Genomic DNA, 13,261 nt, shown 5'->3' with positions numbered 1-13,261 from the left:
AGGGAGGATTTAAATTGACCGTCATGGAACTGAATCACTGGCAGGGTCCAGCCGGCCTGAGTTGACTCTCTACTGTACAGTAGTTGTGTTATAAATTCACTGAGTACCGGAGACAGAATTTAAAATAGAACTGATTTATTTGTCACAGATCCAGAATATTAAACTCCAGTCCCATTAAAGGTGACTATGTAGCAGAAGAAACTCCTCCCATGCCCAGTGACCAGGGTGCAGAACTGGGTGTGGTGAGCAGCAGCAATAATTGCAGAGTTCAGCACCGACAGTCACTCTCAAAATTGCATTCAGCAACGGTGATGGACAAATATCCAGCATGCAGCTCATTGAAACTTTTTCCCCCAGTGTGAACCCGGTATTGTATCACAAGGTTACATTACTGAGTTAATCGCTTACCACATTCACAGCAGGTGAACGGCCTCTCCCCAGTGTGAACTAAATGATTCACATTTAGTGGAGATGGCTGAGAGAATCTCTTCCCCATGTCTGAGCAGGTGATCGGCCTCTACCCAATGTGAACTCGCTGGTGTCTCAGCTGATGAGATGACTGAGCGAATCCCTCCCCACATTCTGACCAGGTGAACGGCCTCTCCCGTGTGAACTGACTGGTGTGCCAATAGGGAGGATAATCGAGTGAATCCCTTTCCCACAGTCTGGGCAGGTGAATGGCCTAACCCCAATGTGAACTTGCTGGTGTCTATGAAGGTTGGATGATCGATGGAATCCCCTCCCACAGACTGAGCAGGGGAATGGTCTCTACCCAGTGTGAACTGACCGGTGTCTCAGTAGATGTGATGATCGTGTGAATGCTTTCCCACATTCACAGCAGGTGAACGGCCTCTCCCCAGTGTGAACTTGCTGGTGTGTCACTAGATTGGATGATCGATGGAATCCCTTCCCACATTCACGGCAGGTGAATGGCCTCTCCCCAGTGTGAACTCGCTGGTGTACCTTCAGATGAGATGACGAAGTGAATCCTTTCCCACATTCATGGCAGGTGAACGGCCTCTCCCCAGTGTGAACTCGCTGATGTACCTTCAGTTTAGATGAGCAAGTGAATCCTTTCCCACATTCTGAGCAGGTGAATGGCCTCTCCCCAGAGTGATCTGACTGGTGTTCCAATAGGGAGGATGACCGAGTGAATCCCTTTCCACAGTCTGAGCAGGTGAATGGCTTCTCCCCAGTGTGAACTTGCTGGTGTCTCTGTAGGGTGGATGATTGATGGAATCCTTTCCCACAGTCTGAGCAGGTGAACGGTCTCTCCCCAGTGTGAACTCGCTGGTGCATCTGTAGGTTGGATGACCGAGTGAATCCCTTCCCACAGTCTGAGCAGGTGAACGGCTTCTCCCCAGTGTGAACTCGCTGGTGACTCTGTAGGTGGGCTGACTGAGTGAATCCCTTCCCACATTCTGAGCAGGTGAATGGCTTCTCCCCAGTGTGAACTCGCTGGTGACTCTGTAGGTGGGATGACTGAGTGAATGTCTTCCCACAGACTGTGCAGGTGAACGGCCTCTGCCCAGTGTGAACTGACCGGTGTCTCTGTAGGGTGGAAGAGTGAAGGAAACTCTTCCCACAGTTTGAGCAGGTGAAATCCCTCTCTGCAGTGTGAACTGCCTGATGTATCAGTAGGTGAGACGCCTGAGTGAATCCCTTCCCGCACTGTGAGCAGGTGAACGGCCTCTCTCCAGTGTGAACTCTTTGATGTACCTTCAGTTTAGATGAAAAAGTGAATCCCTTCCCACAGTCCGAGCAGGTGAATGGTCGCTCCCCGGTGTGCACTCGCTGGTGAGCCATTAGATTAGATGACCGAGTGAATCCTTCCCCACAAACTCAGCAGATAACCAGCTTCTACCCAGTGTTAACTGACTGGTGTGTCTACAAGTGAGAAGACCGACTGAATCCCTTCTCACACACAGAACAGGCAAATGGCCTTGTCCAAGTGTCAACTTACTGATGTACCTTCAGTTGAGATGACTGTCTGAATCCATTCCCACTTTCTGAGCAGGAAGGATGTTCGAGTGAATCCCTTGCTCCACTTCTTAAATATCTGGACAGAGACAGCAAAACTGGCGTGTTGTGTTCGAGATTCCCATAGACAAATTCCTTGTCATTTTTAACCTGTAAAAAAGATTTACAAAATCCATCAATGGGTGTAGGACAACATTTCAGATGAGATCACTTTAGTCACCAAGGTGTGATCTGACATCACACTGTTACAGTGAGGGTCAACCCAAGTTGGAGCGAGAAATCATCTTCTAACTGGGCACAGTGCTGGTATCTGGAATGACAATCAAACTCTCTGATGCTCTTCCTGTCTCTAAAGAATGGGGCATTTCTGCCATCTCCAATCTGTGACCTGGCTCAGTTTGACTCTTCCACTGGTATTATTCCCTGTTCCCACTGAGCTGCATGGGTGCCTGGCCCCACAGTAACTGAAACACTCTCACACAAATAGCCTTTGTTAACGTGCAGCTGGGATTTTCTTTTATCTACTGTTAACTTAAAGTGCCACAGTTTTAACGCCATGTAAATATCTCCTACTCAGATGTATGGTTGGTCTGCACGGCTGTTAAAAGGAATTAGAGTGAATGTTAGTATTACTTAAGGTTCTTGTCTCAGTCATAGAAAAGAACAACACAGAAACAGACCCTTTGACCCATCTAGTCTGTGCTGAACTATTTAAACTTTCTACTCCCATATCCCTACCATCCAGGTACTTATACAAACCTCTGAAATGTTGAAATTGAGCTCGCATGCATCACTTGTGCTTTCTGCTCATTCCACACCTGGATGACCATCTGTGTGAAGAAGTTTCCCCTCATGTTCCCCTTAACGTTTCACCTTTCACCCTTAACCCATGGCCTGTGGATGTAGTCCCACCCCATCTCAGTGGTAAAAGCCAGCTTGCATTTACCCTATCTATACCCCTCATAATTTTGTTACACCTCCATCAAATCTCCCTTTATTCCTTGGAATGTTCTAAAGTCCTGACCTGTTCAATCTCCCCTTATAACCGAAGTCCTCCAGACCTGGCAACATCCTTGTGAATTTTCTCTGAACTCTTTCAACCTCTATTATATCTTTCCTGCAGGTTGGTGACCAAAACTGCACTCCAAATTAGATCTCACCAATGTCTTGTACAACGTTAACAAAACATCCATCTCCTGTACTCAGTACTTTGGTTTATGAAGGCCAATGCGCCAAAATTTTTTTCTTTTTTCCATCCCTATCTACCTGTGACACCATTTTCAGTGAATTATAGAGCTGTATTCCCAGATCCCTTTCTTCAACAACACTCCTCAGTGCCCATCCATTCACTGTGTAAGACCTAGGTCCTATCAAAAACCTCACACTTGTCTGCATTAAATTCCACTTTCCATTTCTCAACCCATATTTCCAGCTGGTCCAGATCACACTGCAAGCCATGATAGCCTTCCTCACTGTCCACTACACCCCCAACCTTGGTGTCATCCACAAATTTGCTGATCCAGTTAACCACACTATCATCCAGATTACTGATATAGATGACAAGCAACAACAGATCCAGCACCGATCCCTGTGGCACACCACTAGTCACAGGCTTCCAGTCAGAGAGGCAACCATCTTCTACCACAGTCTGGCTTCTCCCAAAGCCAATGTCTCATCAAATTTACTATCTCATCTTGAATGCTGAGTGACTAAACCTTCTTGACCAACCTCCCATATAAGACTTCATTAAGTGCCTTGCTAAAGTCTATGTAGACAACGTCCACTGCCTTGCCCTCATCCACTTTCCTGATAACTTCCTCGAGAAACTCTATAAGATTGGTTAGCCATGACCTACCATGCACAAAGCCACACTGTCTATTCTTAATCAGTCCACATTGATCCAAATACTTATATATCTGCTTCCTGCACATATGTTCCAATAACCTTCCCACTACTGATGTCAAGCTCACCAACGTATAATTTCCTAGTTTATTTTTAGAGCTTTTCTTGAACAGCAGAACAACATTGGCTGTCCTCCAATCCTCCAGTACCTCACCTGACACTGAGGGTTATTTAAATATCTGTGTTTAGGTCCTGACAATTTCTGCACGTGTCTTCCACAGAGTCCCAGGGAACAACTTGCCAGGCCCTGGGGATTTATCCACGCTAATTTGCCTTGAGACAGCAAACACCTCCACCTCTATAATCTGTACAGGGTCCATGAAGATGATACTGTTTTGCCTCACTTCTATAGACTCTGTGTCCATCTCCTGAGCAAATACGGATGCAAAAACACTATTTAAAATCTCTCCTATCTATTTTGACTCCTCATATAGATTACCATTCTGATCTTCCAGTGTGGGCATGTTTCTGTGTTAGAGTGGATTTCTTTTTGGGTAGATGATTTGTTAACACTTAAATGACTTTGGCCACCAGACTTCTATTTTAACTGTTTGACAAAGGACTGTGGATTGAGTCCACCACGATGGGCTTCCTAAAAGGTGTAAATACCAGATGCTTCTGGTGCCTGATGCTGTAGTTTTGAAGACAGTCTTATCTATACATTATAAATATTAATTGTCTTCTATGTTAGCGCGTAAAATGCCAAATAAATGTATTGTGGATTGAACTAAAGGCTGTGGACACCAACACAGACATGTTGGCGTCAGAAGGAAAGGATGAAATCGAAGGTGTGATGTTTGTATGTAACTTCAAAAGGAAGCATTGTCTGTAACTTTTTAAGTAGCAATTGCCTTTGTGTTTAGCATATAAATATCGAGCCCACATTTTAGCTAGCAGACCTTTCTGCGGAAAGCGTCTCCGTCCGTAAGATGCCTGCTGTACCTTGTTGTGTCGAATAAAGAAGCTGCTTTGTATCTACCAGTGACTCTGTCTCTCCAGTGATTTCATCCACTCTACAACATTTGGTGTCAGGAGTGGGATACCTTCGTGACCCGTCGTGTGGCCAGCGTTCCTAGCAGTCTAAGTTGGTGAGTATTTTTCTAAAATAACACTCACACTTGGATCTGTTCAGTCGGTGGACACACGGGAACATGAGGTATCACGAACGTGGAGAAATGACTGGTAGATATTAAAGTAGTGTGTGCGTGTGCATGTGTGTTTATGTAAGTGAGGAATCTTTGCATGTTAACTTGGTGAGAGTTGAACCACCAGTTGCGAAAGGTGGTAACCAACGGTACGGTTCGAGACGTCAGCGTGGGGGTGTGTATACTCGTTCGGGGAGCTGCATTTTAGTGTATGCGTGTGCAAGTGTGATGCAAGGGAATACAGCAGGCATCAAGAGTTCGGGTACTCAAAAGTGGCAGATTGTGGAATACGTACTCTGCAGTTTTATATTTTGCGTAGTGTGGGAATTAGTATGGAGATATCTCAGGGAGAGGTTTTACCCAGATAAGTCTACCAGAATGGCACCTATTGAAGTCAGGCAACGTCAGGCTGAGAACCCTGATGATCCGAGCCAGCCCTTGACCTTGATTACAACTATTCATAAGCCCTTCACCCCTGGGGAGAAACAGAGCATTTTGTCCGAGTTGCCCTCACTTAAAGTCGCCTGTGGGAATTCAGAATTCTGGCGCAAACTCGAGGAAATGGTTGAAATTCACCAGATGCACCCTAAAGATATACTGTGTTAGTGAAAGCCAAGTGCCCGAGGAATATGTGGGACAGGATGGCCCAGGGGGTGCGGGATGGTACATGGGTAACTACCGGGAGTGGCAGTAATGAAGAAAGATATCGCTCCTTTAAAGAGGAAGTGAGGCAGCGCCTGGGGGGAGGCGAGAGTAGCTGGGGAATGATAATGGCAGTGATTCAAAAGGCTGACGAGACAGCCATGGATTGCGCAGAACGTAAATACCGAGTGTACGAAGAGTATTCAGGGTTGGATAACCCAGGGAGGGACGACCCAGTCTTCCTAAAAATGCTGAAGGAAGGGCTGAGTTCAGCCCACCAAGAAGTTTTAGATTTAGGTATAATGGTAGGGTCCAACTACTCTGAGATAGTTTCGTGAGCCAGTGAGATTGACCAAAGAAAAGGCAAGATAAATCGTAAAGTGGGTATAGTGGATGCAGCTGCTGTGATATCCCGGAGGGTTTGCTTTGCTTGCCAGCAGCCAGGGCACTTTGTAAAGGACTGCCGGACCAGGTATAAGGCAGTGAAGGAGCTGATATGCTACAGCTGTGGCCTATCGGGACATTGCTGGAGACAGTGTCTAAAAGGGAGGGGGAAAACCCAGGCGAAGGAGACAGCAGACACCCAGTCACTCACCCTACCAGTCTGACTGTTGATCAGATCAAGGAGTTAGTGACAGCGCTTCTTAAGGCAGAGAAGGATGTGGCAGCAGGCTTCACGGCCAGTGCTGGTGACTCACGGATGTACATAACGGCATTGTTAGGGGGACGGCAATGCAATATGTTAGTGGACACAGGGGCATCTGTAGCGATAACAGACTTGCCCTTACCAACGACCGGACAGGCCAGTTATATCAGGGGTGTAGGAGGAAAAACAGTAAAAACAGAAAGAAGCGAGATGCAAATACTAGAAATCGGGGGAGTACAGCTTCCAGTGTATTTTTGGGTATGTCCAAATAATGAGGGCACGATCCTTGGAACAGACATCCTCAGGGAAGCAGGAGCTGTTATAGATTCAGGAAAAGGAGAAATCCACTCTAACATTCTGTACTGACCTTCTCCATGTCTCTATGACAGAGAAGCTGGGCAAATTTGATTGTCAGGGGAGACTGGTAGGAATGACAACAGAGCAGCAATGGCTGGAGTTTCTGGCAGCAATTCGGGAGCTGAGTGATAGACACATCCCAAAGAATTGGAAGCATTGTAAAGGCAGGAGGGCACAACCATGGCTGAAATGAGAAGCCAAAGCCAACGAGAGGCAAATAATAGAAAAAAAAACATTGGGGAGCTTTTAGAAACCAACAGAAGGTAACTAAAGAAAGTCAGATGAGCTCAGGGTGTGGAATTATGATACTGTAGTAATTAATGAGTCTTCTTAGCACCCAACAGTCTGAGGCATTTAGGGGAACAAAATATCTGGAGTCTCAAAATCACTTGAAAACCAAGGTTCCCTGCACCAGTTACCTTTCAACTTTTATTTTGGAAGGCACATACAAACTCTACACCCTCAAAATTCACCTCTGAAGAACTCCCGCTACCAAGTACACCTTTCAAAAAGATACCTTTCTCCAATTTAGAATCTCAAGAGGGGTCCAGACCTCTCTGTTTCCATATTTACTTGGAATCTCATTGCATTATGATCACCAGGTACAAAGTGTTCCCCTACACTAATTTCTGTCACTAGCTCTGGACCATTTGCTAATAGCTTATTGCACACTTCTACATCGGGAATTTTACCGACTGACTAAGGTCACATTTGACAAGCTCTACCCCTGCTAGTCCTTTTACAGTATGGGAGCCCCAGTCAATATATGAAAAGTTAAAATCACTTACTGTATCAACCTTTGTTTCTTGGCATAGTCTGCGATCTCTCTACAAATTTGTTCCTCTCAATCCCTCAGACTGTTGGGTGCAACCAAGTCCCAGTAATGGCTACAACATCATAATTCCCTGTCCTGAGCTCATCTAGCTCTCCTACGATGCTTCTTGCATTGTGATATACACAGCTCAGCACATTCATCGCACCATGCTCAACCATTTGATTGCTGACTCTATCTGAGGTCTGAACAACATCTGACTGGTGCAAGAAAACAAACTTTCTCTTATTGTCACAAAAAACAAAGGAGTTGATTGTGGACGACAGGAGGAATGGAGACAGGCTAACCCCTATTGACATCAATGGATCTGGGGTTGAGAGGGTGAACAGCTTTAAGTTCCTCGGCATAAACGTCACCGAGGAACTCATGTGGTCTGTACATACTGGCCATGTGGTGAAAAAGGCAGAATAGTGCCTCTTTCACCTCAGATGATTGAAGTTTAGTGTGGGCCCCCAAATCCTGAGAACATTCTACAGGGGCACAATTGAGAGCATCCTGACTGACCGGATCACTGCCTGGTATGGGACCTTTACTTCCTTCAATCGCAAGACTCTGCAGAGAGTGGTGCGGACAGCCCAGCGCATCTGTAGATGTGAACTTCCAACTATTCAGGACATTTACAGAGACAGGTGTGTAAAAAGGGCCCAAATGATATTGGGGACCCAATTCACCACAAACACAAACTGCTCCTGCTGCTACCATCCAGGAAACTGTACCACAGCAAAAGGACCAACAGGCTCCAGGACAGCTTTGTCCAGCAGGACATCAGACTGATTAATTCATGCTGACACAATTATATTTCTATGTTATATTGACTGTCCTATGTACAAACTATTTATTATAAATTACTATAACTTGCACATTTAGCTGGAGAGGTAACATAAAGATCTCTACTCCTCATGTATATGAAGGATCTAAGTAATGAAGTCAATTCAATTCCATTCACCCTCTCCACTATCTGTTCTAGCATTCTCCCTCCCACCTCCCCCCTGCAACTTTAGTTTAACCAACACCCCCGACCCCCCACACTCGCACAAGCCAGCCTTACCACTAGAATATTAGACCTCTGCTAGTTTTAATTCCCGAACTAACAAATCCCTTGTCACCGCTTTGACTTTCTTCTGCCAGGTAATTTCCCCCTCCCCCCCAAAAGTATCTAAAGTGGTCCACCTGTTGTTGTGTGGGATGGCCACAAGCGTACTCTGTGATGGCTATTTAAACTCATTCCACTTCCTGACGCTCACCCAGTTTCCTATGTCCTGTACCTTGGGTGAAACCCACCTCTCTTCATGTCATAGCTATCACCACCTCGCCCCCACAAACTCCCGGATGATCCAGAATTCATCCATTTCCAGCTCCAACTCCTTAGAGTGAAGGGTTACAAGCTGCAGCTGGATGCACATCTTGTAGGTGAAGGCATCAGGGACACTGGAGGTCTCCCCATCTTCCCACCAATGTCCCCTCTAAATTGTAATGACAAGTGTGTGCAAAAATATCTTGTGCTGTCCAATTTTTACCCAGTGGCAATAAGATGTGCACACTGAATTTTATATAGAGAGGTATTCATTTTAACAGCTAGCAAATCACTGTTAATAAAAAGTTTGATCTCCTCTGGGTTCGATTCAGTTCATCCGCACTCTCACACAACCTATGTAGCAGGCCTGCAGCGGGTAATGAAGGATTTTCTCGCCAGAGCTTTTGTACACTGTCCATACGTGATTTGCTTGTTAAATGATGCTTTAAAAACTCAGATATCCAAATATCACTCCACTTCTTCCCACTTGCAAATTCTCCAGCAATTTTTGCATCGCCACAATACACACAGGTAACACCAGTTTCTGTATCGTACATAAATATTTCCCCTGAACCCTCCCCCAGGTGACTGACGGTGGTGAACTCATTGATGGCAATGCCAATGAATATGAAGGGAAGGGCAGTAGTCTGTCTCATTGGAGTCTGGCACGTTTGTGATGTGAAAGCTGCTTGTTGCCCAGGGCAAAGGTATTTGGTATCATTACGTACCCAGAGAGAATGGGTCAAAACATGTTCTCACGGGCAGACAACAGGAAATCTGCAGATGCTGGAAATTCAAGCAACGCACATCAAAGTTGCTGGTGAACGCAGCAGGCCAGGCAGCATCTTTAGGAAGTGGTGCAGTCGACATTTCGGGGGTCTCGGCCCGAAACGTCGACTGTACCTGTTCCTAGAGCTGCTGCCTGGCCTGCTGCGTTCACCAGCAACTTTGATGTGTGTTGCATGGCGGTGTAAAACGTGGTTTTGTTGCTGTCAAATAAAAGTTCAATTCTGTCAGAATATGTTTGTTATTAGTAACCCACGGTACGTATAAAGAACACAACACCCCTGACATCTCCTTCGTACCTGCTTCCAAGCACCTTAAAACTGTGCCCTCTCTGCAGATTTTCTCTTGTTTGTGACTGGAGGCAGAACAAAGGTGATTTTCTCAACAGTTGATGTAAAATATTTTGTTCCCTTTCTCCGAGTTCCTAATCATTGCATTCAGACAGCTGGAGCTCAGCTTTGTCTGAGAGATCCATCGGCTCCCATTCCCTCATCAGCCGGAAGCTCCCCGGGGTCCGTGCAGGGATCGTGGGGATGAGAGACAGGGAAGAGAGCAGGACTGTCCCGAGTTTGCAGGCCACAGTTTCCGGAGTCACAGCAATTGCCCCTCAGTCGGTAGTGAAAACGGTCGCCCAGAGAAACACTCACCGGCAGCGATAACCGAGGCCTTTTGTGTACTGCGCATGCGTGATATTCGGGACCCGCCGCAACCCTGACGCCTGCGCATTTGATCGGTGCTTCAGAGACGGCGAAAACTGCAGCGCAGAGCTTTCTGGGTAATCATGGTGCCATTAAAAGTTTCTGCAAGCACAGGTTCCATGTCCATACCTCAGTTTTTTTTTGTGTAGAAAACTCAGCAGCTCTTTTAACGCAGAAAGCAGCTCCCATAAAACAATACACTTACACTTTCCGCGTGTTTAATGCCAAAGTAGAAGTTCTTACAAATGCAGATAAGAAACACAAGAGATTCTGCTGTTGCAGGAGATGTGGACACAAACACATAAAATGCTGGAGGAACCCTGCAGTTCAGGCAGCAACGAAGCAGAGGAGTACACAGCCAATGCATGCTGAAGGGGCTTGGCCTGAACGTTGTTTATTTGTTCCTCTCCACATTTGCGGCCTGATCTGTTGATTTCCTCCAGTATTTTGCAGAAATTCACCACCTTTTCTTTCAATCAAACAAACAGTTTCAAAATGTTTCTGGTCTTTCATTTGTAGCCACATCCTGCTGGTCTGATTCCTCTTCTTCCTCTTCCTTGTAAACTCTCGGCCCCATCTCTTTCTGGAGCCCCAAAGCCCTGACTCAGGCTGGTTTCGGACTGTGCACCATCGAAGATTCACTCCCTAGTCTGCTGTCAGACTTTCGAGGCGCATTGCAACAACCCAATTGTCTGAGACACAGTCCTTTGAAATGAGTGAAAATGACAGAAAACGTTGAAAAGAGCGGGGAAGAAGGCGTTTAACCAACCTCATCCAGAGCTCTGAAGGACATCAAACCACAGTGAGCTCATCGTCTTATTCAGCCCAGAGAGAAGCATGAAGGAAATCCATGCAGGTGTATAGGATGATGAGAGACATTGGCCGTGTGGATAGACAGAGGCTTTTTTTCCCGGGGCAGAAATGGCTAACATGAGGGAGGAATAGGTTTAAGCTGCTTGGAAGTAGGTACAGAGGAGATGTCAGAGCTAAGTTTTTTAAACAAATTGTGGTGTGTGTGTTGTATGCACTGCCGGCGACGTGGCAGAGACGGATGCAATAGGGTCTTTTAAGAGACTCTTAGATAGGTACATGGAGATTAGGAAAATAGAGGGCTATGCGGTAGGGTAATTCTAGACAGTTTCTACAGTAAGTTACATGGTCGTCACAACATTGTGGGCCAAAGGATCTGTAATGTGCTGTAGATTTCTATGATTCTATGAAATTCAAGGGAAATCTCCTATCCCAAGGAGTGGTGACCAGTTGCAACCTGTCATCACAGGGAGAGTGACAGCGGAGCGGCAGGGATTGGTTTTAAAATACTGATATGGAACAGAAGCATGGGCAGGGACAAGATGGGCCGAGTGGCCTCTCTAGTATACATTGTGAGTGTGGCAGAGACAGTAAGTACCTGAGACACGGGATTTGATACAGAACTGATTTATTTTTCACAGATCCACAATATTAAACACCAGTCTAGTTTAAGGCTAACATCAGCAGAACGGACTCCTCCAATGCTCAGTGACCAGGGGTCAGTCCTGGGTGCGATGAGCAGCCACAAGAACTGCAGATTCTGACAGTAACAGTCCCTCCTGAACCTGCAGCTGCCTTCAGTCACCGTGATGGTTAAACATTTAACACAGAGCTGATTTGAACTTCCTCCCTGATGTGAAGTTGCTGGTGTTGCAGCAGCTGGGATGATTGAGTAAAACTCTTTGCTGACTCCGGACAGAAATGTGGCCTCTATTTATTGTGAACTCACTGGAGCATCACAAGATGGGTTAACTGAATGAGTCTCTTTGCACACACGGAGCAGGTGAACGGCCGCTTCCCAGTGTGAAGCTGTTGGTGTATCTGCAGGAACACTGAAACAGAATCTGTGGCCATTCAGCCCCTCTAACCATCAACAAGATGGCAGCTGCTCTCCCATCTCAGCCACATGTTTCTGTCCGATCCTCATTTCCTCGATCCCTTCGGTCTCCACACATCTGCTGGCCTCTGTTTTATGTGAGGACGATCACTGAGTCTTCACCGCCCTCTGTGGTGGGGATTTACAGACATTCACCAGCCTAGGAGTGGAGACATTTCCCCTCATCTCAGTCCCGGACAGTCCACCCTGTTTTTCAGAGACTGGGATCCCTGGTTCAACCGGTAATGATGTTGTGCATTTCAATGTGTTCACCTCTCAGCCCTCGGTTCTCTAAATGAAAGGGTTATCACATTTGATCTTTCTTCATATGATGACCCCACCACTCCAGGGATCAGTCTGGTGAATCTTCATTGCACTCTCTATAACAAATACTCTCTAACCTCTTTGTTAATCCTCTATGGAGTTAATTTCCATCTTCTGCAGCCGCGTGTTGCCCCAACCACTCACCTCCCACTCCTGTCACTATTTTCACCTTCCCACCTCCCTCTCACCTGGACCCACCTCTCACTCCCCAGCTCTTGCCCCATCCCCACCCCTCACCTCTTTTCTCTGACTATTTCCCGTCCACTCTCAGTCCAGAGGGAGGCTCTCGGCCCGAAATGTTGACGGTCCATTTCCCTCCACAGATGCTGCCCGACCCACTGAGTTCCTCTGGCAGTTTGTTCTTTGGTCTGTATAACCCGTGTTAGTGTGGGGAGCGGGATTTTACACCATATTCCTGGTACAATCTCAACAAAGCACAAATAATTGTCACTTTGCCCGGACCATTGGCCCCGATTGCAGGGCAACAGTCTGCCAGTGTTTGCCCCCCAATGTGGTGAATCGCCACTACCGTGGGCTCAGACATTTCCACAGATGAGCCCCTCCTGTCCCCACCGGGACAAACATCCTGTCCGCCCCCTCTCTCACCGTCTTCATCCTCTCCCTCCCCGGGGAACCGGCATCAAACCGACGGGCCGGGCGGTCCCCTCCTACCTCTCAGCGATACATCAGACTCCGGCCGCAGGAGACGCTTCACAAACGCTCCAACTTCCCTCGGAGGGAAATGGAAA

General features: G+C 46.6%; 1 protein-coding gene across 1 annotated transcript; it reads right to left on the bottom strand.

Annotated features, from left to right (window-relative positions):
* Positions 1 to 195: 195 nt before the first annotated feature.
* On the bottom strand, positions 196 to 9,905 carry LOC140192548 (uncharacterized). The gene is made up of 2 exons (XM_072250111.1): positions 9,884 to 9,905; positions 196 to 2,130 (listed from the first exon to the last, which is right to left on the bottom strand). The coding sequence occupies exon 2, from the start codon at positions 1,804 to 1,806 to the stop codon at positions 769 to 771; it is 1,038 nt and encodes a 345-aa protein (XP_072106212.1). The 5' UTR covers positions 1,807 to 2,130; positions 9,884 to 9,905; the 3' UTR covers positions 196 to 768.
* Between the last annotated feature and the right edge of the window lie 3,356 nt (positions 9,906 to 13,261).

This window comes from Mobula birostris, unplaced genomic scaffold, assembly GCF_030028105.1.
Source record: "Mobula birostris isolate sMobBir1 unplaced genomic scaffold, sMobBir1.hap1 scaffold_1633, whole genome shotgun sequence".
NCBI lineage: Eukaryota > Metazoa > Chordata > Chondrichthyes > Myliobatiformes > Myliobatidae > Mobula > Mobula birostris.
The sequence above is the reverse complement of the archived record's forward strand: the minus strand, read 5'-3'. Positions and strand labels throughout refer to the sequence as shown.